The sequence below is a fragment of the Hermetia illucens genome, chromosome 2 (assembly GCF_905115235.1).
Source record: "Hermetia illucens chromosome 2, iHerIll2.2.curated.20191125, whole genome shotgun sequence".
NCBI lineage: Eukaryota > Metazoa > Arthropoda > Insecta > Diptera > Stratiomyidae > Hermetia > Hermetia illucens.
Genome location: NC_051850.1, coordinates 66912008 through 66937634, shown reverse-complemented (window position 1 = coordinate 66937634; position 25627 = coordinate 66912008). Strand labels below are relative to the sequence as shown.

General features: G+C 39.5%; 1 protein-coding gene across 1 annotated transcript in view; it reads right to left on the bottom strand.

Moving 5' to 3' along the window:
• Positions 1-7353: 7353 nt before the first annotated feature.
• LOC119647469 overlaps positions 7354-25627 on the bottom strand; it is a 75092-nt gene continuing 56818 nt past the window's right edge. Inside the window, exons 2-5 of the mRNA XM_038048404.1 lie at positions 18666-18897; positions 17520-17664; positions 17341-17461; positions 7354-10967 (exon numbers count right to left, since the gene is read on the bottom strand). Coding sequence (XP_037904332.1) covers positions 9809-10967; positions 17341-17461; positions 17520-17664; positions 18666-18897 — 1657 coding nt within the window. The 3' untranslated portion in view covers positions 7354-9808. The remainder of the gene's footprint in view (positions 10968-17340; positions 17462-17519; positions 17665-18665; positions 18898-25627) is intronic.

The following is a 25627-nucleotide window of genomic DNA, read 5'->3' as shown; positions in this document are numbered from 1 at the left end:
CACATCAACACCCTGCGGATCATTTTTGAACAGTGCGTGGGATTTAGGTCTTCACTGCACTTGCTCTTCATCGATTTCGAGAAAGCTTTAGATAGCGTAAACAGGGAATGTATCTGGTATGCGCTATGCAGCAAGGGCATTGGCGAGAAACTAATAACTATCATCAGAGCAACTTATGATTTCGCAAAATGTCAGGTGCTGCATCAAGGTAAAATGTCGGAGGATTTTGAGGTCCGATATTATTTCTCACTCACATGAAGACAAACGTCTTCGTAAATATGAAAAAAACATAGCATCTCCCTCTCTACAAGCAGAAAAGATAAATGGAACGTGGCTAAACAAATCACAAAAGTTTGACAATAAGAGACAGATCGAAAATTAGAAAAAGGGAAAAAAGGTTTGTGGTTTATAAGCAAAAAGGTAACTCACCGCGAGTAAAAAAAAGTAAAAAAAGCAAAGGTGAAAATGCTCAGACAATGGAATCGTCATATTTAGCCGAAGCATATATTAGCGATGCCAGTGTTTTTTTATTCAATAGTAGTTTCAGATGATGAGAATTTGCGGTTTGTCGACTCGAGTGTTAGTATGCACATGAGGTATAGTTAAATTTTTCTTTTCTCAGAAATCGAGGTCTCAAGTGAAAGTCGTTTTTTTAAATTGCCGACGCTTAAATTCCTGCGGAGTAGTAATTCACGAGCATGTGAATGGAACAACGTTCGTATAGAAACTAGAAACCGCTTTGTGAGCCCCAGAAATGCGGAAAATATATTTTCGATTGTTGCAATTAACAATAAAAAACATACGAACCACGTTGTGAAATGCATGACAAAAATTAACAACTGCCTTCTGATGGTCCGCGGCAAGGTGGTCTTCTTAAAATGAATTTTGAAATAGAAACACCTACAATAAAACACAATTTGGCTGAATCAAAGCTTGGTCGCGTTATTTTCTGTTTAGTAATAAATGCCAACAAATTGCTTGCCGGATTCTTTACTGTTAAAAAAGATCCATTGTTAATGCGACTTATAACGACAAGAGTGCAAAAAAGATTCACACACATATGTGCGACCAGATAAACATTGAACCTCCACGAGGCTCGTGTTATTTTTACACATGGTTTAACGATGAGTGAATAAATTTCAGAAAGCTATGTTTTAGGAAACGAAAGTCTGAAGTATTGGAAAAGATTCATGACTTTGAAAATGTTGTTGCAGCATAATCAGAAAACAAAAGTAAAGAGCTTAAATCTGATAACGGGCACGAGTACAAAGTGTGGAAATTAATTTCGGCCGTGAAACGCCGAGAAGGATGGTAAATATTGTTTCATGCATTGCTGGAGAAATAATTCCACGAAAACCCCACTAAAAACTTTTTAGCTGTCGAGTTTATCTTAATTAATAATATATGAATGCGTTAGAATTTTGTGTCAGTGTTATTCATTTTTCATGGTTCAGTTGAAGAAGATCTGGAAAATTACATACAGTTCTCATTAGATTCCACTTCCACCGCCTCAGAACGGCTCATCCTGAGAAAATTCAACCTGCAGCTGCAGAATTGCAGAGGAAGTGTATCTTAGCAAGCGTTTTGTAGAAGATAAATGAGCCTAGTGCAAATCAAGTCACAGAAGTCAAGTCAAGAGATCCTGCAGAATATTCAATTGGTCCAATTTATTTTAATTTAACCTATTTGGAAAGTTTTTCGTCCGTACGCTACAAATCGAACATTTCCGGGTGTTTGGTAAATATGCACCACACGGAAAGTAAAACATCATAAATTTGGGTAAAAAAAATTAGTCTTTGGGTCAAAGTCACTCCAAGAATTCATATAAGCAACACCGTGGATTTGAACAAAAAACAAGGAAAACTTTATTGTTTCGCACGACAAGATCGCGCAGAAATCAGGAAATAAAATGTATGGCGTAATTGCGTAATGCGAATGTGAACAAGTAAATGCAGGAGCTCCTAATCAACAATTTGTTCAAAAGGAAGAAGATATATCGACAACAACTCGTCGAAAACCAACAAGTTGATCAACAAGGCATTCATGCCGTATTTAGCGGGACAGTTTCGAGTCCAAATGCCGAAAAGTGGAAAGAAGCACTCGTGCGATAATAGTCGCAGATTTAAAGAGCGGTCAGTCAGGAGGCATCGATTACATTGAACCTTTTGCTACGGTTGTAGAAGTCTGGTCGTCGCCACGGAAATCAACCAGAACAGATAATAAAGATTAGCCAATCTAATTATATTGATAAAATCTGTAATAAAATCGAACTTGTCGACCAGACATCGAACATGCAGTAAATTACGTAAGCCATTTTTAAATTCGTATAGCCAAAAGCACTGGCAAGCATTGCTGCATTTTATTCGTTTTCTAATGGGCACGCGAGTTATGTATAACCAGACATCCGGTCTCATAGATTCACACAATATTAAAATTCTTTTGGATCAGGTACACTGCACATGCCGGAAATGCGATCGCAGGTAGTTGTAAAGTACAGACAGTACCGTTAACTCTTTACACTAATAAACACGTCTGGTCATACATAGCGAGCGGGTTAGTCAAATTTATACTTTGTAATCGTCATTCTGTCGAATTGTAGAAATAAAATCTTTAAAGTCGAGTTTTCTTAATGAACACGGTAGTTCAACATTTCTTTTTTTAAAACATCGATAAAACGACAACATAATCTTAGAAAACTGATGGTTTTGATGATTACGCTGATGCGCAGACGCTCACGAAACTATTATCGAAGCAACAATTTTGTTTTCTACGTATACGATTAAATATCCTAAAAAAGTGTAAAAGTATTTATTTATTGCATCTCTCCCTAGTACTGCAATAAAGTTAAACAATTAAGTTCTAGTTAGTTTTGTAGCGGCGCATCTGCAATGCGTCACTACGTAGTAGAGTTGTTGGACATTTCTCGCTCAAAGTGATCAACACTCATAACTTGAATATTTTATGAATGTCCTACAAGATTGTATATACAATTAAAAAAAACTATTTTGCAGCAGCTGGCATTTTCGAAAAAATTTTCAAAACATTTCACCAAATGAAACAGACACCAGTTTGAACAAGTCAGGATACCGGAAACTGGGCGCTTCCAGTATAAAGGTTTTGTGTTCGTTTTATGTGAAGAACTCTCTATGCACAATTTTCCATTCATGCATAGCTAAAAATACAAAATATTCCTTCATATTTTGCCGAACTAGAAGATACATATATGTACATAACATACATACCAACGAAATAAATGCCGTGTTCATCCTAAATAAGCAAACATTGCCGCAAGGCGATGCATATATATATATATATATCCCAGGCGTACCAGGTTAATCCCGACCTGAGTTCCAAACGCAGAGCTGCATGCGACCAGGTGCTTGTCATGGATTGCAGATAATGACATGGCCTACCGCAAGTTAATCTTGTAAATAAGTAGCCGCGGACAATCAGAATGTTTCCACTTGTGCTGTTAACAAATCCGGAATCCTGGGTGAAGAATCGACGCACCTATCGGATGAATTGCAGTGACGTTACGCTGTATTTAGCGGCTTCCCTCCAAATACTTTCCCTTACTTTGGAGGTAACCACTGGGGTTCTGTTGAAGGGTTGACTGCCTTTCTAATGCTCGTGGACACGAAAACAGTACCCAACACGATTAAGAGTCGCTCAACAACATCAGAGCGGCAAAGGTTCACAGCCTGACCTTCGTTATAGCTCTCATTCGTCATCATAATCAACACCTTGGGGCAAATAACAGAGGTATGCGCAAGAGGACTTTACCGTTCTGGGTATTTCGGCTCAACAAAAGAATCGAAAAGTTGAGGAAGGAGATTGGCAGTGCCACGCAAGCACTTTTTGGAAATCCATCACCAATCATTGGAAACTAATATCTCTCCAATGATGTGCTAATCGAAGAAATCCTCGAGTTGCTGAAGCAGAAACTTGCGTTATGCTCCAATCGCATCCGAGCTTTCAACGAAGCGCAGACAACAAATTATTCTTCCAAAACCAACGGGGATCTAATAAAAATCTCACCATAACCTCGATCTGGATCAGGCAGAACACTTCTGTTGTTTGGAGCGAACCCAGCCGTTGTAATTTAGAAGCAGCGTGGCTCCCACAGCTTATGGGTTCATGCGAAACCCTCCTTGAAATGATCATGCCTGACATTACAGAAACTGACGTAGAAGCAGCCCTTGAAAAGGCAAATTGGAAGATGCCAGAAGTTGATAAGATTCACAACTTCTGGCTGAAATTATTCGAGGGCACTCACAGGGTATTTTCAAATCATTTTAATCCGATGATTGTCGATCGGCAATTAGTTCCACCATTTTTCAACAAGAGGTTAACTTTTCTCATCCCCAAGGAACAGAGTGTCTCTTGTCCTTCAAAATGTCGACCATCTACAAAGTCTTCACTTCAGTTTTGTGCGCGAAGATCCCAAAACACCTTGATGTTTATAAATTGATAGCTGAGGGGCAAAAAAGATGCACAAAAGGCTCGCGAGGCTGTAAAGAACAGTTTATGATCGATACAGTAGCTGTAAAGCAGGCTGTCCACAAAAACGAAATATCTCGACAGTCTACATCGATTATAAATGAGCCTTTGACTTCATATCACATTCGTGGCTACTACAAGTATTGCACTTGTACAAAATCAACTCGAATGTCGTTCTTTTCCTGAGAACGGTAATGAAGAATTGGAGCACGAAGCTATCGGTATCCTCACAAACGTCAGGAGAGATATCAATCAGGCATGGCATCTTCCAAGGTGACTCTCAAAGCCCGCTGTGGTTTTGTTTGGCTTTTAATCCGCCATCCTATCTTTTGCATGAAGACAAATACGGGTTCCAAGTCGAATATGGCACATTATCGAAATGTACATTAAGTCATTCAGTGTATATTGACAACATCGAATTGTATGCCAAAGACGAAGAACAACTTCGCTCCTTGCTGGACATTACCATCCAGTTCAGTAGCGATATCGGCATGCAGTTGGAGAAATGTCGGGGAAAACACACCGACAACGAAGGATACAGCCCCAATAACATCCAAATTGAAGGTACGGATTCGGACGACGTCTTCAAATGCTTCGGCATATTGCAAGCAACAACACCTGCTGTGGCAATAATTAAATCTAAGTTGCTAGGGGAATTTGAACGGTGTCTGGATCTTGTCCTTAAAACTGAGCTGTACGGGGAAAATAAAATCATGACAATCAACACCTTCGCCATCCCCGTCCTTCTATATACTTTCGATGTGATCCAGTGGAGTAATACGAATTTAGAATCTGTCAATAGACGGGTAAGGGTAGTTCTTGCAAACAACAACATGCACAATAGAGCTGTCGAAATTTGAGGGTCACTATCCCATGCCATCAGGGAGGAAGGGGGGTACTTAGTTTAAAAACGTTGCACTACAATCAAGTGCATTCTCTTCGTGAGTTTTTCTATGAGAAACAATCCTCTAGCCAAATACATCAGGCTACCGTCATGGCAGATAATAAATTATCTCCTTTGAACTTGAGAAGCAGAGAATGGGATCCCATGTCGAATGTTACTTCAGTCCAACAGAAGATCGACATGTGGAAAGAGAAACCCATTCACGGAGGTCATATAAAAAATTTGTTGTTGTCAGGCATTGACATCGAAGCCTCCAACAAATGGTTGACAAATGGTGTACTTTTCTATGAGACCGAAGCATTCCTAACTTCAATTCAGGATGCTTCGCTCCCAACAAAAAATTATAAACGGTACATTCTTCACGACTCCTCAATCACCAACTCCAGTTGTAGGTTATGCAACTGTGAAGAGGAGACCATCCAGCACATAACATCTGCGTGCAGGATGTTGAGCGGTACCGAGTACACCAATCGTCATAACTCCGTCTGCAAGATTCTCCATCAAAACCTTGCGTTGAAGTATAACTTAGTGGCAACCTACCATCCTTACTATAAGTATACTCCGCAGAGAACCTTGGAAAATGATCGGGTCAAACTACTGTGGGATCTCACTATTGCCATCGACCACAGTGTTAGTCACAATAGACCCGATCTAGTTGTGTTTCTCAAGTAAAAACAAACGTGCTTCATAATCGATGTAGCCGTACCGTTGGATCAGATCACTGTTGAAAAAAAGCACGAAAAAATCAGGAACTAGGGCCCCTTGGTGGATGATATGAAGCAGACTTGGAGACTACAAAAGAACGAAATATACATAAAGCGCTGAAAACGCTCGATCTTAGGGCTGGACTATACATGGAGATGTAAAAAGCGGTTATCCTTGCAACCTGTGCTATAGTCCGGTAACAATCTGATCTAGTGGGCCTCAGTCTTGATTCGTACTGTCTTCAATTTAAGATCCATATCTCTGTTGTGTATAACCTATTTTAATAAGGTTTTTCATTAGCCAAAACCTTAAAAGGCCAATAAGGAAAAACTAAAACGTCTCATGGACCCCGTCGTTCATATAAATTCACTTTATATGATGATGACGTCATACACGTCTTGCAGTAAATTCACCTGAAATGCGAAACTTTGTCCTTCTATAACTTTGTTAATAATATTTGAATTTCGTTCAAACTTCTCAGAATTATGTCCTTTACCTTTTAGGCCTATGCTGATGTATTTCTGGGATGAACTTAAGGGAACCCCAAAGCATGTTAATATACTATTACTATTTGTGCAGATGTCGAATGTGAGGTATTTCGAGCCCTAGATTTCATATTCCACATACTCCTTATTCTTCACCCAATATCAGAAATAAGATCAGTAGTGTACTAATCGAGAGCCCTTTCATTTGGTACCTTACAAGACCATGTTCTGTATGGGGAGCCCCCTTCAAACTGTTGTCGTTAACGAGTACATCAGACAGGCAGACGGAAATCGAATTTAGTAAGGTTTTGTTTCACACAAAACCTTAAAAAGCAAACATGGCATAATGGACGAAATGTATAGCAATCTCCTGAATCAGATACGTCTTTTGTGTAGATAATGTACCTGAGCCTGCAAATTTGATTAATAACGTTACAAAACATTATGGAAGAAGTTCCATATATATCACGTATGAAACAGCAAATGCACGCAGAAATTTGTTCCCAACTGCATCAAATGTGGAAAGCGGAAACTAGATTTTCACCATCAAAACTCTCATTTCAACTAGAATGATAACTATTAACAAAAACGAGAAAGAAATGTTGAACGATGGATATATGTCATTTTTCCCAAATATACCCCAACATTATTTGAAGGGAATTTACGGAATGAAGAAGATGGCGAAAAGGCAGACAATTTCGATGATGATTATGAAGATGACAACGAATGACGAACATCAATAAAATTCCATTTATTGGCTTATTTTCACTAATATTTTATTACTTTATTTTGCATATTATATCACTCGTTATTAAATAAAATGATTTTTTCTTCACAACTTTTCTGTTGTTCCTAAAATAAAAATTTTTGATGAATGTTGCTTCTAGAGCCTCCAATAATATGATTTTTATCCTACAGATTAAAAACTTATATCCAAAATATTCAGACAGATCCCAAAGCAGAGGTGTCCATAACTGATTTTCAAGTGACCGTTACCGATTGAATACTCAACAATTGTCCATAATTGATACATTGGGATCATAATTCCCCTTTTCTACGGTATAATTTCAAATTTTTGAAAACAAAAATTGTTAATGAACGCTTTCAAATGGAATATGCTATTTGTATTTTTAGGTTCCTAAAAACCACTTAACGCAAAAAGGCGTAATCGAGAACGTTTCGTTCGTATTATTGAATATTATGGATTTGTGTTTTCTGATATTATTTCGGATGAGCTTTTTCGTGGATGTGCGAATTAAGAACAACATTCTAAAACATTTCCAAATACATATATCTGGTGGTTGCAATTGTTGTTCTCATTAATTAATCCAAACATCATCCTGATCTAATACACGCAGCTATTTCCCCACAAACTTTTTTAACCGTCGAATGGGATAAATCAACTCATTAACTTTCCAATTCCAGCAAGTGAAACGTCAACATCACATCAAAACAAACAAACTCAAACTAGGACTATCTATCCAAACTAATTTCGTAAGTTTCCTTTGCGTTTGGGAAAACACTCCAATGGCAGTGAGAAAGGAAATTTGCTAAAATATTGTACTACCACTTCCAATGTAGTCATCGTCGATTGTGATTTTAAATAAATAGGATTTTCAATTTCGCACATACGAAGAAGCAACAATAACAGAATATTGAATATAACATACTTCGTTTCAGCTGTCGGCATTCCCAAAACTGCTTCTAATATCCAACAAATACATATATCTATGAAGGGGCTTGAGCTAAAAACCGATCGACACCCAAGTTCAACCGAGGTTCTACTCTCGCCTCACTTTGTATCTGCCCCGAATTAATAAGTAAGTTCGAAATATTTTCCCATCGGCAATATTATCTATTGCTCAGCAGATCCACAACAGCATTATGAGGAGATTCGATCGGGGAAGCTCCTTTCTTTAGCTCGATGTAAAAAATACTTCAATTCAAATCTAAAATTAGAAGCATTAGTAAGCAACCGCCGAATGATACCGGCTAGCTCACAAACTCTCAACACAATGACGAATTTGCCACTAATTCATCGTTTCCCGTTTATTTGTCAATCTGTAACGCTGTCACTAGCTGTTGTCATTTGCACACCCAAATTAAATTTGTTAATTCAGTTGTTTCGATGGCAACAATATCAACGCATGCAAATTTTAATGTACACTTTAGCTAGTGGGGTCGTAAAAAAGTTCAGGGCACCTAGGACTATATGAAAATAATATTAGTGTTTACGATATCAATTTGGTGAAATGATGCAAAATAAGGAATATAGATATTTGGGATAAAGAGAATCTAGAAAAGGATATATTATAGGAACGAAGTAGTAAAAAGATAACCGTGGTCGCTTTCTAAACGACACCGAAGCAACGAACCCATTGAAAGAAGGAGGCCCTCTGGGTTGCCCTGGTTGCGAAAACGCTTATAAGTGAATGAAATCCGAATGCTTAAAATCGGCTGCCGATAGACGGCAATCTATATTATCAAAGTAGACAAGACAATACAACTGCACGAGTATACAAGACCTCAAGCTTAAGAAAGCCCTCAAAATTACAGGAGTTATCAAAACTTTCTGCATAAATTTCGCCTGCCTATGTATTTCGAAACCTGGACTATTACACTATTGGCAAAATTATTCAAACAGAACCAGACATCAAAAAGTTGTAAATTTAATAAATTTAACGATTTTTTCAAAAAGGAGGATCAGATCAAAGGAACACACATTCTTATCATGATCACCAACTCCAACTTTGAGAAAAAAATATATTTTTGGTTAGATAAAACGAAAAATAACTATCCGCACAGTATGTTTCCAAATGCTGTCTAATTGTTGAGTACACTATTGCCAACAACCGAAAGTTTTAGTTTTGAATTACCGGACGATTGAGCGAAATTTCTGAATCATTATTCTAAAGCATATGTGTAAAGACAAATTAGTATATTACGTATTGTTACGAACGTTAAAATGTAAACAGAAATTCTCAAAAACGTAATTCTTATCACAGCGTATTACTCTACAGTTTGATCTTTCTTGTTATAATGTTTGTGTTTAAAATTTACTTACTAGGTTTTATACAATAATACAACTACTACTTTCTAACCGTAATATAGGCATATCTAAAGGAAATTACGAACGTAAAATCGAATCAAAAATATATAGAGAACTCTTTAATTTACCGCAGTCGTTATAGAACTTAAAAAGTAGAATCTTCGTTCATTTCTTGATCAAACTTTCACAGCTACTACTTAAATTTGGCAATGACTTGAAAAATAGTCTCGAACGATCGAAACCGTCGTCAGCCTCAGCTTCAGTCCTTTCAACAGCGGTGTCTAGTGAATGCCTTGACTTTTTATCGCTATGACTATTGCAGTTGTTACTACTTGAATTCGGATGTCCATCGAATTGGCAATTACTACTGCTTGCATGCCTAGTGTCCATTTCTAACATTTCCTGAATGTTGAACTCCAGGGGATCTAACTTGTGAGTGTCCTCAAAGATTATATCCGTAATTTCCTGCCCTTCATTCAATACATTATCTCCCGTTTTCCTAGAACTTTTCGCTTTCGGCGTTGGCTGCTCGCGCCCACGATGAAGATACTTCGGAGACTGTTGATGAAAAGTATTCGGTTCTGCGTTCAGAGCTACGTTGAAGATTGGACTAAGTACATTATTTTCACAATTAAGAAGTTTAGTGTCAGAATAACGCCGTAAATCTTTGCCTAGAATCTTATCCAAATTATCGCTAATGTCTGGTGATGTTAGGATACTTGAGTGTCTATAGGCAATTTTCGGATATCCGCAATCATCAAGTATATCACGATTCTCTAGAAATACTGATGAGTTCGGATATTTCGTGTTGGATGTCATTTCCGTATTTATAGAAGTTGGTTTTAAAGCTACAGTTGACGGGCGCGTTTGATATTCACTAGTCACTCGTTCACTGCTCCCACAAGGATTCGATTCCGTTCCTTTATTCAAATCATGTTGCGATCCATTTAACGAGACATCACTACTTTGCGAATTCGGGACATTGTGGAAGGAGTCATGGAATGGCGTCATGCTTCCCGAACCTTGTGCACATGGCCGGAACGAAGAGATTTGACTTACGTCGTCTAATGTCCAATCGCGTTCGTAATTTTGGGAATTATTTTCAATGTTTGCTACAATTTGCCCCTGAGGCAAGCAGTTTTGATTATGTTTATAATTTGGGCGGTTTGAAGACGCGGACGTATAGCCACAGGCGCTATTGTTATAACTATTTGAAACAGTCGCTGATGCTGCGGTTGCACTATTGTTACGAGGAATATTTCGTGTTGTCATTGGTGGTGATGGAGGATGCATTTTCTCTGGGGCGTTTTGGATCAGTAGAATTCTGAAATGTAGGATTTCTTGTTTAATATTTATGGTAGCTTACAATTGAATATACATCAATGTATCTATTACAAATTATTACATTTCCCCCCTTCAGTTTAGACACGATAACAAATAGGCAGCTTTAGCTAGTGAATCCCCTTGTATTGAATATGCATTACAGATCATAGTCGAGGAACGCACTGCGGTTATATCTCCCCCATTCACCATTTAATGCTGATTAATTTCTAAACTTGTAACATCACCAAAGAATTAAAAGAATATCTTAGTTTTAAGAGGCATTTCCAAAAAAAGTATTTACGTATCGAGTCGGGAATAAGTTCTAAGCGAAGGGGTCCATGGAAAACAACGAGATTTTGAGTAGATTGTTAGTCTTAACGTCCGACGCTTTCAGATATAGCCAAGACACCAAAAAGTCTCGCAAATGTGTATATCAAAACTAAGAGTTTTCAACAATCTACTCTTCTACCTGCAAAATGTATGAGAACATATTTTTTACAGCTACTATACCAAAATTTCGCAAACTTCTATTCGTTGCAATTGATGACAGAAAGTACTATTATATTTAAAGAACGGTTTTATGGATTGGTCCGCTCTCATATTTCAGCCGGTTCGAACGCCTCTCTACATTTATCGTATCAATATAATTTATCATTCAAGCATAGCATCTACAGCCATAATTCCACTATAGTTTATTTATCTTGGTAGCGTCGATGCTAGTGACGAAACAACGAAAAATAATCGTCGTTAGCACCAAGAATCCCAAACTTTTTTCATTTGTTATTCACGGCAAATTTTCGTAAGTCGACATGACTTTATTTACCGAAAGACGAACTGACGATTTCTTCGTTGATCAATGAATAGGAGAAATATGTCACATATTACGAACACTATAGAAGGAAAATACTGAATCCCTGCGAATTTGGGGAAATAAATGAAACGGATCGCCAAGGATTGCAAATCTAATATCATGTTATATTCCTAGAATTACACCTATTAAATAATTACATTAAAGCATAGTCGGATCCAAATGGTTATGTCGCTAACACTCTAGGCCGCCGTAATGGAATAACGTGGTTTGAATTTCGCTCGTGGTGGATTTGTATCATAGGCCAGATGTGGGGCATCAGTTGACTCACCTGGAAGTCAGGATAATAATCCCGGATGAGCGCAATTGTCTTAATATTCCGTTAGCGCCTAGAAATGAAGACGTTCCAGGCCAGTATTCAAAGTGGACCCGCCATCGTTTATAGCAGACTTGAACAGCAAAGGACACCTTTCTCACGTAACTATACTCAACCAACCATGTAATTGTCCCTAAACCTTCGTCAAGACTGAACATTTTTATTCATTTCGATTCATAATTTAAGTATTACTATCGTTAATATGACAATCACATGAAACTACATTGTACGTTTACAAATTAGCCAACTTTTAAAACCACTGAGGCTTGGCCTATTCTGGGAGTATAAAATATTCCAATCATAAACGATAATTAGTAATATATCGTTTAAAAGCTTTAAAATCCGGTGCTAATAAAATTCAACGTTGACAATGCAAGTAAATTCGACCACATAGTAATGTTTATCGCGATAAATATTCCCAAAGCAGTTAAATATTGCCTTCGTAAAGCTCTAAGACTGATTAATTTTACATAATAAAACCCCTTAGATACAATACGCTGGCAATGTCGATTTTTTAGCTGTGATCCATCTAACGGTTGACCACCTACGCCAGAGAATCTATGCCTGATGATTGGCAAAGAAGCATTATATGTCCATTACATAAAAACAGGGATATCACGCAGTGCAACAATTATAGAGGTATCACGTTGCTGAGTACCATCTACAAGAAATTTTCCGCTATCTTGCTAAGCTGGATAGCCCCATATGACCAGAACATGAGAAAATTACCAATAACCAATGTGCGAGCCCAGATTAAAACAGCAAGATCACTCTCGAGACCACTCAAAATCAACAACCCTCTAAGAGAATGGACTGCCAATCCAATTGAAAACGACTTAGGATAGAAAGTAAAACTAGGGGTTAACTGGCAGATCACTATAGAAGGCGAAGATATATATGAGATCACCACGAAGTTATCGAGGCATTGTAGAAAGTATTGAATCTTATCGGAAGTCAGCAGTAAAATAAGGGAATTAGAAGGGGAATCTGAACGCTTCAGTTACAGAAGGTTTTGTACATTTCTTATATATGAATGTTTGAGCGGGCGTTCGCCCCTCTTATACTTCGTGATATTTATGCATTTAGTTTGTCAGACTATTCACTTTAGTGTGACTCTGACATTCAAAGTCTCAGATCGCAGCAAACTTGCATAAAAGAGACAACTTTAACCTATTATAACCTTGTTAGTAATAGTGCGGTTTCCAACAAACTGGGAAATATCATGCTCAATATTAGAGTCTATAAGCTGCAAAACTTGACGAAGAGCAATAAACTTAAGTCAATTTCTAAAAAATATACTAATAATAAATATGGAACTCCGCCGAAGCCGGTCCCAAGCCCGGTTGTGAAAGGAGGAGGGATGGATAGCTTCAGTCTGAATGGCTGTACGCCACCGCAGCGTCTCAGGGGGTAGGTGAGGAAAGTGCAGGAACTTTGCAGTCTTGCAGATTACTCACTAAGGAAGCTATCTCAACACCTGGCAGCTAGGGATAAAATGCACCACCAAAAATGAGAAGAAGGAGAAATTTAAGGTCCGGTACGGATAACCGGCGGGAGTCGTCTGACTTGGTGACTGGGTCGGGCTCTCGTAATGGACAGCACGGCGTCGAAACCGCTAGTCGTGGGGCGGTTCGACGTCTAGGCGCCACGACGACCAGGAGCACAGCTCCGCCTGCTGCAGCTGTTTCGCCACAATCTGTGGCGACTACTTCAGCAGGGTCGCGTAGGAAGCGGATGAAATGGACTGAAGAAATGAACCTCTTCATCATCCGCTCCTACTACGAAATAACGGCGGGGGCAGGTACAACATCTTACCGTCCCTTGTTGCACCAAAGATTCGTCGAGCGTTTCCCGCAATTCGCGCACGTGACTGTGCAGCGAGTCGCAGACCAGTACCGCTTTATCACTCGCAGCGACACAATCCCGGCCACCATCAGGGAGCGTGTTCGACTTGAGGTCATCGGGGAAACTGGTGACCGAGAGTCGATGGGGGCAGAGGCGGCGGCATCAACAACACCACGCCGCACTGCAGGCAACAGATTCAGTACTCGCCGAAGCACTCTTCTCCACCGTCCAGCTGAGGTTTCCGCTGAAGTTCGGGACGAATTCCAAAGAGCGTGTATAGAATTCTCGGATATGGATCCTTTGCATAGACCAGGTATTCCCAGGCTCTATGCATCTCCAGCAACTCCGGGAATTCTATCTCAAATCAATGATGAGATTGCATCTCGACTGTGTGCTGATATGTCGCTGCTGCAACTACAATCACTTGTGTATTGTGGTGCAGTTGCGGCTATCAGATTGCGCGGTCAGAAGATTCGCTTTCGTGTTATTGGTTTGAGTGACAAAAGAGATCCACCATGCAAAATTCGTCTGGAACGTCGGCGGGACTCACTAAGGCAGGACATTGCTAGACTGATTCAGATCAGCACTGGCAGTGCCAGCCGACGGGTGAGAAACAAAGTGCAGAGGGTTTACCGGAACTATGCCATCCCCTGTGAGACACCCGTTGTTGAAATTCTGGACATATGCTGAGCATGCTGAGTGGATCACCGCCGAAGGCACCCGCCATGCCAATACAGCTGGCATGAATTTTGCGGATGTAACCGAAGAGGAAGTTCGACGAGCCATAAACAGCTGGAAGAACTGGAGGGGCCCAGGTCTGGATCGGGTGCAGAATTTCTGGTATAAGAAATTTACCAGCGTACACAGTCGGTTGGCACGCAGTATAAATGAGGTCATGAGTCGGCCGGAGGAATTTCCACCTTTCCTCACTGCGGGGATTACCAACCTTATCCCTAAGAAAGACACGATGCAGGACCCCGCAGACACAAGACCGATCACTTGCTTGCCAACCCTCTACAAATTCATCACGTCCATTATTAGTGGAAGGATCAATGCGCACCTCGAGACCAACAACATTCTGTCCGAGGAGCAGAAGGGCTGCCGAGTTGGGTCAAGAGGTTGCAAAGAGCAACTCATTATCGACTCGCTAGTTGTAGGACAAGCAACTAGAGGCCAAAGAAACATCTTCAGTTCCTATATCGATTATGCCAAGGCTTTCGACAGCGTTCTGCATACCTGGCTAATCGATATCCTATATCTGTATCGCATTGATCCGAAACTAATAAAGTTTTTGGCGACAGTCATGGAAGGGTGGCATACCACCTTATCAGTCCGTACATCTGAGGGTGCTAATACCTCAGAGCCCATCCGTATACGGAGGGGCATCCAATCCAATCTTATTAGTGCGGGATACCTCCAGTTACCAGAGATAACTGGTATCCTCAACAAATTTTGCCTAAGAGGCAAGAAAACAAAATTTGCTATTACTAGTTAAACTGCCACCGTTGTTTCGGCCGACTTTCTGATCACTTACAATCGATTTCGGCGTTTAGACTAATCTTGCCAAGTGAATTCTCCTTAGCGCAAATTACATGACCACACCATCGAAAACGCTTCTCTCGCAATTTTTCCACGATCGATACAACCCCATTCGATCGAAGATATCCTCATTTCGGATGTGATCAAGGCGTGTTACGTCACTAGTTCGACGCAGCATCTTCGTTTTCAAGACGCCGTTCATTGTCTTTTATAGTGGATGTCCCGTGTGACAGTATCCATAACAAGAACAAAGAGGAGTTGTGAGAGGGCGTTTTCATAATGAACACCGACAGAAACACGAAGCGATTTTGATACTCCTGCCATACTGCGAACTTACTTTTCGGATCGTGGTAGAGCATTTGAAACCAGCGCACGAGTTCCTTTCGTACTAGGTGTTGTCATAGAGGATACCAGATGAGTTCATGTGGCACATGATCAACCGCTTTCTCCAGATCCAGAGAATCAATGCAAAGAAGGTGCGACAAATCCTGTATACGTAATGAATTGTGACGGGGGGATCTCAAAAACCAATTCAACTCCACCAAACGAATTAAAGGTGCTTTGGCGGAAATAAAAATTTCAAAAAGTACTCTCTCTCGGATAAGACTTTCTAGTACGGAACGAACTACATGTTTTCTACTTGTGCTGATGAAATAATTTTCAGGAATTTGGTAAATATTTGCAGATTAACTGTCTTCATCGATTTCTGAATCTAAATTTTATTCTTTAAAGTCTCATTCAACGAAATATTGTGAAACTGAAAATCTGCGATTGTGTTAAGAATTGTATGACCCTTGTAAAAAAGTTTACATTAAACGTTATATTCGTGGCGATCAGCAAGATCTGTGTATACTGGTTGAAAATCGATACTAGCGCGTCAGACGGATAAATCTTGGGATTACATCATGTATTTCGTTTTAACGATAAATATAAAGGAACAAAATTTCTGAAGACAGACCACAACTAATTAAAACTGCGCGCTTTAAATGCTTCGGATCGATGCTCTGAGCTAGTAATGATCTGCGCGATCAATTCTTAAGTATCTTCCTTTACGGTCGACGTATCAATTAGCGCATTAGTGCGAAAATCTATTATAGATAATTCCGTCGCCCTCTATGACTCCACGTGTTTGTTGTCCACCAAAGACAACGTACGCTGCCTCGCGATTAGGGCAACGAATACCGTCGGGAAGTTGCGAGGGCAATGCCTTTTGATAGAATGCTATTGTGTCATTCGCGGGCTAAAATTAATTTGAACATCCAACTTAATAGAAAAAGACCTAAGGACCTCTCGAAACAGCCCATCTTTACAAGATAAAAAGATGAATTTGAAATCTCGCTTTCTACTCGCATCAAGTTTTATTGATCACTTATTAGAGGCGATTAGAAAACGGAATGGTACGGAACATATTAAAATCACACCATTTTAGCACATCCTGTTATATAACTTCGAGCTTTCATTCAGGCTATTAAAATTAATTTTGTTCTGTTAAGGGAAAGTCGCACCGCGTCCGCGTCCTATTGTTAGTTGTGTAGTATTTTTCAACAACCTAATGTCCATTTGTCTCTGCGTTTAAGAGAGTTTTAAACGCGACGCCACTTATAGGTGGCAAGCAAAATCAAACGCGTCTAGTAGGACATGGTCTTTCTAAGACACACCACAAATAAAAAGAGTGTGCAAGTTTCAATAAAATAAATTTTTTGACTACATACTAATGCGTACGTTAACTATAGAATAGATCAAGAAAGAGTGCACCCATGTGTTCATAGCACAATAATCCAGAAAAGATGAAATAAGGTAAATTACCTGTTTCGGGCTCTCCACCTATGGCACAAATGAAGATATTGTCGACATTGTATGTACATAAATACAAGACCTCCTGTTAAACCTACAGTGACTACAGCTAGTTTCGTCCAAAATGGCCAACCTAAAACAAAACAAATATTTTAACAATCTACCTTATCGCATATGGAATAAATACTTACCAATCAGGCCACGTTTGACCTCCTCCGCTGCTCGTTCTATTAAAACACAGAGAGACCAAATAACACACAGGGCGGCTGCACAGTGGAATAACACAGCACAACATAGCCGTCTTCTTTCAACCCCTGACATTTCAAGACTTCTCCACTAAAAGGGAAGGAATAAACTTATGATTTTCCTTCGGTTATAAACATTTAAGACCCTAAATTCGCAACAATAAAATATTTCTCACACAAAAGTTAGACCAAATGACTATGTATTAAGAAAAATGTACCAATTTTCCAAAGCAATCCACTTGACCGATCATACCACGCAATGAAAATTTCTCACTTGCATAAGATCAACTTTGGTAAAAATAACAAACGAAGCTGCAGGGTAACAAAAGAGGAAAAACTTTTTCATACACTTTACTTTTCAAAATCGAAAGATCGGGACCGAGTTGAACAAGGACCGACCGCTAAAACTCTCTACTTAGTTCAAATATTATATCTGCTTAACAGAAAGGAAAATCCTGCCGTGTACAGTTGAAATTTAAAAACGAAAGAAGTAGGTAAGTAATAGGCATGCTTTGTTTTTGCAAAGCCCTGTTGGCGCAGTCTTGTGCTCCAGACATACGTGTTCCTTGCTTGTTGCCTATGATCCTTGTTGACATTGCAACTTTTATTCTTCTCCAATGTAAAGTATACTGCATTGAGCTCTTGCAATCAACCCCTTTGACAAATCAGATCAAATGTACTTCACTTTCAATGGCGTTTGTTTGTACTTATGATCGTAGGCGACAATGCCCTATTCCTAAGTTAGCTAGACTTTCTGCACGGCAATATCAGTTATTTTTTTTTACAACATCTCAAAAGCGCGAAAATGAAAACGGATTTCAACATTTATTGAATCACTATGGAATAAAAAATTTATATAAACAATATGGAACCATACCAGGAAAGGTGCATTTTCAATTTTCTGCCTACCACAATGAAAATCTTTACTTCTCCCGTATCGTGAAAATGCATTATATTACACGTACTTGTGCTTGACATTCTCTATAATTTAGAATAATCTCACTCCAAATTCAATAAAATAATGAACAAACCCAAAGGCTGATGAAATATAATCTAGATAGGAATAACTGAAAATTAAAAAGCAGGACATACCTCATTGAAAGGTTTGATTTTTGTATGCATTATAAATGGAAACTTGCACAGTTCGCAATAGTTGGTTTCTGACGCTGTCAGCCATTGCTGAAGACAGGATTGATGGACGTATTTTAAACTGCCCGAACAGTAGCAAGGTGTTAGAAGAGGATTATATGTGTCACTCTCGCAATGACATATCCGACATATATCACCACTGCTTTGTGAGGCTTGGCTGCTGCTTGACCCGAACCTAAAAAGAAAAAAAAATCATTAATTTACATTAGACTCAGAGTGAGACATTTCTGCATTATTCAATATCGCAATTTAGGAAGAATTATTTCCTTTTGTACCATTTTCAGAAACTGACAATATAAGTAAGATTAGTATAGATATTTAGTGGTGTCCCATTTGGTTGAACCAGCTTAGCTAACCATATGAAGGAAACAAAGACTTTTAAAAATAAATTGAATCGACAACTGTGTTAAATCGCTCAAGTTATGAGGTGAAAACCAGCACTCCTAGTGGGGAAATACTCAGAAGTCAAATTGTGTGTTGCAAGTAATAATAAAAATAATAATTGTTGGTGCAACAATCCAACTGGATTTAGGCTTTGAAGTGTGTTAGAGCAAGTTGAAATTAATGTCCATGTTTTTTTACAGTTAATATGTAAATTAAGAAAAGAACTAGGTATTGTTCCTTATACTGTAAATATTTTTATTTTCTTTCGCATACAATTGTTTCGGGAGACACGTGGTCTCATTCTAATTAGGTACTAGCACTGAGGAAGGAGGCACGTGGTCTTCGAAACAATTGTATGCGGAAGAAAATAAAAATATTTACAGTATAAGGAACAATACCTAGTTCTTTTCTTAATTTATGTGTTAAAGCACTTCATTCAAGGCCGTAGTGGTACACTATGTTACAGGATTACAGTATCCTGTAGGAGATAATGTGGTCAGCATTGCGCTCGCCCGTGTTTATTATTCTGATTTGACCCATGTACTTCTTCATAGCAGAGTCGATTGGTATCCGACATCCTATCACGATACAAATCCCTCTGCCAACAATGAGATTTGAACCGGGAACTTCTGCTACGACAGCCAGCCCACGGTAGCAATACTGTTAAGTCGGCGCATTATCTCTTTATATAAAGTTTACAACAAATTTGGTGGGAACTGTAAACACTCACGCATACGGTGTTAGATAATTCTACAGCGAATTTGAGTGGGCTCCCCATACATGCAAAAGGGGGGTGTACGTTTTTTTTTATCAAATATAGTCATGTGGGGTATCAAATGAAAGGTCTTGGTTAGTTCTTTCCGAATGCGAAAGTGATCATTTCTTTAACGGACTCATTCTCAGAAACTACCCAATCAAAATATCTGAAAAAAAAAATCAAGAGACTGCCACTATATGTTGCCTAGGCTCAGAAATACCCTCCATACCGATATCTATTCAAATGAAGTTAATAATAGTATATTACCATAATTTTTAGTAATTGGCTGCAAAACCCCCTTAAACTCATTCTAGCACCACACAACAGTGTAGGTTATAACATAGAGCATGATCCTACCAAGTTTAGTGGAAATCGCACTATTACTAATAAAGTTATAATAGGCCAAAAATTGTCGCTTCTTAGCAAATTCAAGACTTTGAATATCAATATCACCTGAATATATACATATATTACGTGCTAGGTACTAATGGGACAAATGCATACTCAAACTTTATAAAAGAAATATACAAAACCTTTCATACCTGAAGCGTCCAACTTCCGGTTTCCGGACTTGTTTTTCTGTTTTTTTCCATATATTAATATATGATGTCATTTTATTCCTTAAACGTTTCTGTTTCGAGTAGTTAATAAAGTCTTCGAATACAAGGAAAACATTTTTATTTTCAGACTCCATAGTTCCCTATGGAGTGTCAACTCACCGATAGTTTGGTTGTTGAGCAGTTTATCAAAATACTCAATCCATCGCTCTAATACGCCCATTCTGTCGGAAATCAGATTTCCCTCTTTATCTTGGCGGGATGAGCATCGGGGTGTATAAAGTTTCGTCCTACTGACTTGTTGGTATTTCCTCGCCTGGCGCGGTTGCTCCCTCTAGTTTCCGAGCTCACAGATCTGTTGGTTCTCCTAGGCTTCCTTTTTCCGTCTGTGAAGTCGCTTCTCCACTCGACAGAGTTCGTCTCTGCGCATGTCCGAATTCTTTGAAAATGCAACATTACTCGGTATGCAGCATTCTTCTGTTCAATTGCTAGCTTACATTCATTGTCGAAACTGCCGTTCCAACTTTTCTTGCGGCTGAGGCCAAGTATTAACTATATCATCATCATCAACGGCGCAACAACCGGTATCCGGTCTAGGCCTGCCTTAATAAGGAGCTCCAGACATCCCGGTTTTACGCCGAGGTCCACCAATTCGATATCCCCAAAAGCTGTCTGGCGCCCTGGTCTACGCCATCGCTCCATCTTAGGCAGGGTCTGCCTCGTCTTCTTTTTCTACCATAGATATTGCCCTTATAGACTTTCCTCATCCATACGGATTAACTGACCCGCCCACCGTAACCTATTAAGCCGGATTTTATCCACAACCGGACGGTCATGGTATCGCTCATAAATTTCGTTATTGTGTAGGCTACGGAATCGTCCATCCTCATGTAGGGGGTCAAAAATTCTTCGGAGGATTCTTCTCTCAAACACGGCCAAGAGTTCGCAATTTTTCTTGCTAAGAACCCAAGTTTCCGAGAAATACATGAGGACTGGTAAGATCATTGTCTTGTACAGTAAGAGTTTTGACCCTATGGTGAGACGTTTCGAGCAGAACAGTCTTTGTAAGCTGAAATAGGCTCTGTTGGCTGACAACAACCGTGCGTGGATTTCATCATCGTAGCTGTTATCGGTTGTGATTTTCCACCCTAGATGGGAGAAATTATCAACGGTCTCAAAGTTGTAATCTCCTATCTTTATTCTTTCCGTTTCAGTGCCGATGTTGCCACCATATATTTTGTCTTGCCTTCACTGATTTGCAGCCCAAGATCTCGCGCCGCCTGCTTGATCTGGATGAAAGCAGTTTGTACGTCTCGGGTGGTTTTTCCCATGATGTCGATATCGTCAGCATAGGCCAGTAGTTTTGTGGACTTGAAGAGGATCGTACCTCTTGCATCCACCTCAGCATCACGGATCACTTTCTCGAGGGCCAGGTTAAAGAGGACGCATGATAGCACATCCCCTTGTCGTAGACCGTTGTTGATGTCGAATGGTCTTGAGAGTGACCCTGCTGTTTTATCTGGCCTCGCACATTGGTCAGGGTCAGCCTAGTCAGTCTTATTAATTTCGTCGGGACACCGAATTCTCTCATGGCCGTGTACAGTTTTACCCTGGCTATGCTATCATAGGCGGCTTTAAAGTCGATGAAAAGATAGTGCAACTGTTGTCCATATTCCAACAGTTTTTCCATCGCCTGCAGCAGAGAGAAAATCTGATCTGTTGCTGATTTGCCTGGAGTGAAGCCTCTTTGGTATGGGCCAATGATGTTCCGGGCGTATGGGGCTATCCGGCCTAGCAAGATAGTGGAGAATATATTATAGATGGTACTCAGCAACGTGATACCTCTATAATTGCTGCACTGTGTGATATCTCCCTTTTTATGTATGAGACAGATAATGCCTCGTTGCCAATCGTCAGGCATTGATTCGCTGTCCCATACCTTGAGCACAAGTTGATGAACCACTTGGTGTAACTGATCGCCTCCATGTTTAACCAATTCGGCTGTAATTCCACCGGCTCCTGGCGACTTATGATTTTCAAGCCGATGAATTGCACGGACTGTTTCTTCTATACTTGTTGGTGGCAGTATTTGTCCGTCGTCTTCAGTTCGCGGGATCTCTAACTCGCCGATGTTCTGATTGTTCAGTAGTTCATCAAAGTACTCAACCCATCGCTCTAATATGCCCATTCTGTCGGAAATCCAATTGCCCTCTTTGTCTCGGCAGGATGAGCATCGAGGTGTGTAAGGCTTCATCCTGCTGACTTGTTGGTAAAACTTCCGCGCCTGGTGCGGTTGCTCCATGGAATTTTCGAGTTCACAGACCTGTTGGTTCTCCCCGGCTTCCTTTTTCCGTGTGTCAAGTCGCTTCTCCGCTCGACGGAGTTCGTGATAAGTCTCTGCGCGTGCTCGCGTTCTTTAAGAATGCAACATTACTCGGTATGCGGCATTCTTCCGTTCCGTTGCTAGCTTACATTCATCGTCAAACCAGCCGTTCCGACTCTTTCCGCGGCTGGGGCCAAGTATGTTTGTGGCCGTATCAATGATAACGTTCTTCAAGTATTAACTATAACGCTCTCCAAGTCGTTGTGAAGATTATTTGTTGATGCTTCATCTCCAGAACATCTGTTAACTGCGGTTATTGCAGCATCCATTTCCCCTTATAGGTATTACGGAGGGCTTTGTTGTGGATGGCTTCAGTATTCACTCTCACCTGATTGTCAAAGTGGGATTGTAGACGGTGTTGCAATTCTAAGCCACTATTCACTATGATCTGAGTCTAGATGTTCTTACATTCATCAAAGCTGAGAGGTTTCGACGTTCAATCCACACGTGGTCAATTTGGTTGAAAGTGGTCCCGTCTGGAGAGGCACACGTATGTTTGTGGAACGCTTTCTGCACAAACCAGATACTTCCAACAACCATTCCATGGAAAACTGCTAACTGAATAATCCGCAGTCTATTATTATTGGTATCCTTATGTGAGCTATGGATGCCGCCGTATTGCTTGAACACGAGCTCCATCCCTACTTCATCATCTTCTTTTATTCGAGTTCAATCGTAGAGAAAAAGTAGCAGAGGCTGCCAGGAACATGCTTGCCATTTATGGCGAAAGTGCTTTTACTGGAAGAATAGCTCGAAGATGGCTTTTATGCTTCAAGGAGGAAAATTTTCACTTAAACGACATAAAGTGACGGACGATCACCAAACTTCGATGAAAACCATTTGAATGCAATAGTCCATAATGATCCTCGTCAAAAAACAGGAGAAATTGGGAATATTATAGGTTACGAATCCATTGGTAAGATTCAAAAACTAGAAGTATGGGTACTGCATGTTTTGAACGAGAATAGCAAAAATCAACGATTTCTTGCTCGCTCGTAATCATTCGGTACACAAGTCGTTTTCATTTCGCTTAGTCCCCGGCGATGAGAAATGGTGCTTATACGTTAATTTCCAGCAAAGAAAAGAATGACTGAGTCAGCAGGGAACGGCTGGTGCCAAACAAGGTCCTCACCCAGAAAAGACGGAGATGTTATGAGTATTGTGGGATCAACTAGATGTAATTTACTACGAACTACTTCGGGAAGGCAGATTAGTGCCGAAAGTTATTGTCAGTAACTTCGCCGATATCAAGCAGGTATTCAAGCAAAGAATGACAGCACCAAATGATTTTCCAGCATGACAAAGCGCGTCCCTACATAGCGAATATGACATTGTCATTCAAAGGCTCGATTGGAAAGTTCTTCCACATCCGGGTTATTCACCGCATCTCGCGCTATGGGATTATTACTTATTTCAAAATCTTTCGAACAATCTGCACGAAAATTACTTCAACAACGGTGCTGAACTCCAAAATGGGTTTCAAGAGTTCGTTGACACAAAACCAGCCAACGTTGGGAACAAGTCATAAATAATTTAGGAGAATACATACATACGGGCGGAAATATGCACCAACCTAATACTATATAAATCGTGAGTATTATAAGAGGATTTACAAATAATTTTATGTCACCACAGATCATGGGAAGTAAATCAATTGCGAAAGTCAGTTTCTCCAAACTTAATACGACAAATAATAATGATGAGTTTTATAGTGAATAGTAATTTTAAATTTCTCCCAAATGGTCAGTTCCTTTCGGAAGTTTAGTAATATATCATACATAGGTCGTTTCCAGCTGTCCAATAAATCGGCTAACATTTCGTCAATTTATGACAGTTTAAACTGTCTATACCACAATTTATCAGGTGCGAAATACTTTAAAAATTTGTCTAATGCAAATTTATTCGTTTTTCTTTGGTGTACTTTAAATAAATTGTTAAGATGATGCTGAATCATAAATGCATGAGAAAAAGTTGAAACGGATTGGATAATTGGTTCTAATTGTTCCAATAATTTTTCATATGTGATACAAAGCAATCGATCTGAGTATTGTCATATTTTCTAATGTGTGCTGAAAAAAAAATTATCTATTAATCTAATTGCTGCCTTGATATTAAGCCCGTGCCGCAGTGACATTCAAAAGTGGTTCAATTTCCCATGTATGTATGTATCATTGAAATCATGAACACTTACCCTACTTTCGATACGTACGAACGAACGGTCAATGTATATATCGATTTTCAATTATTGTTTAAGGTCTCTTATCCATGTTAATATGCTCGAATTTCTCCTATTTGGGAGGACGCAAGGAACTTCTAGTTAAGAACTAGAAATTATACTACACTTCACCTTTCAAGAGGACGCAAATATGGATTCATTATCCCCGATTACCATGCAAATTAGATGACATAGTGCACCATGGTTTTGTGATTCATTATCCGTCCAACTGTCAAACACAATTTACTTAAAAATGGTTTTATATTGAATTAAATAGGGCAGCCCATGCAGAGGACGATAAGGTCATAGTCTGTGATGAATTTTCTGTCTCTTCTTTTGCCAACGTCGAATCAGGTTCGCCACCTCCTTCGACCACATGGTTGGCCTGTTTTTCGAAAATGTTTAATTATTTTAATTAGCAAAGACCTACTATTATAATTTATCGAGTCCAAAAAATCGGTGATATTTTCTTTCGTATAAATTTTTCCAATATATTCGCTATGTTGCTTCCTATTGTAGCTTGTCTACAATTTGCGCTTTTAATGGGCTCGGCAGGTTCTACGAAATTTATTCAATAAGTTGTATTGATCCGCCGGTTTTAATTTTATT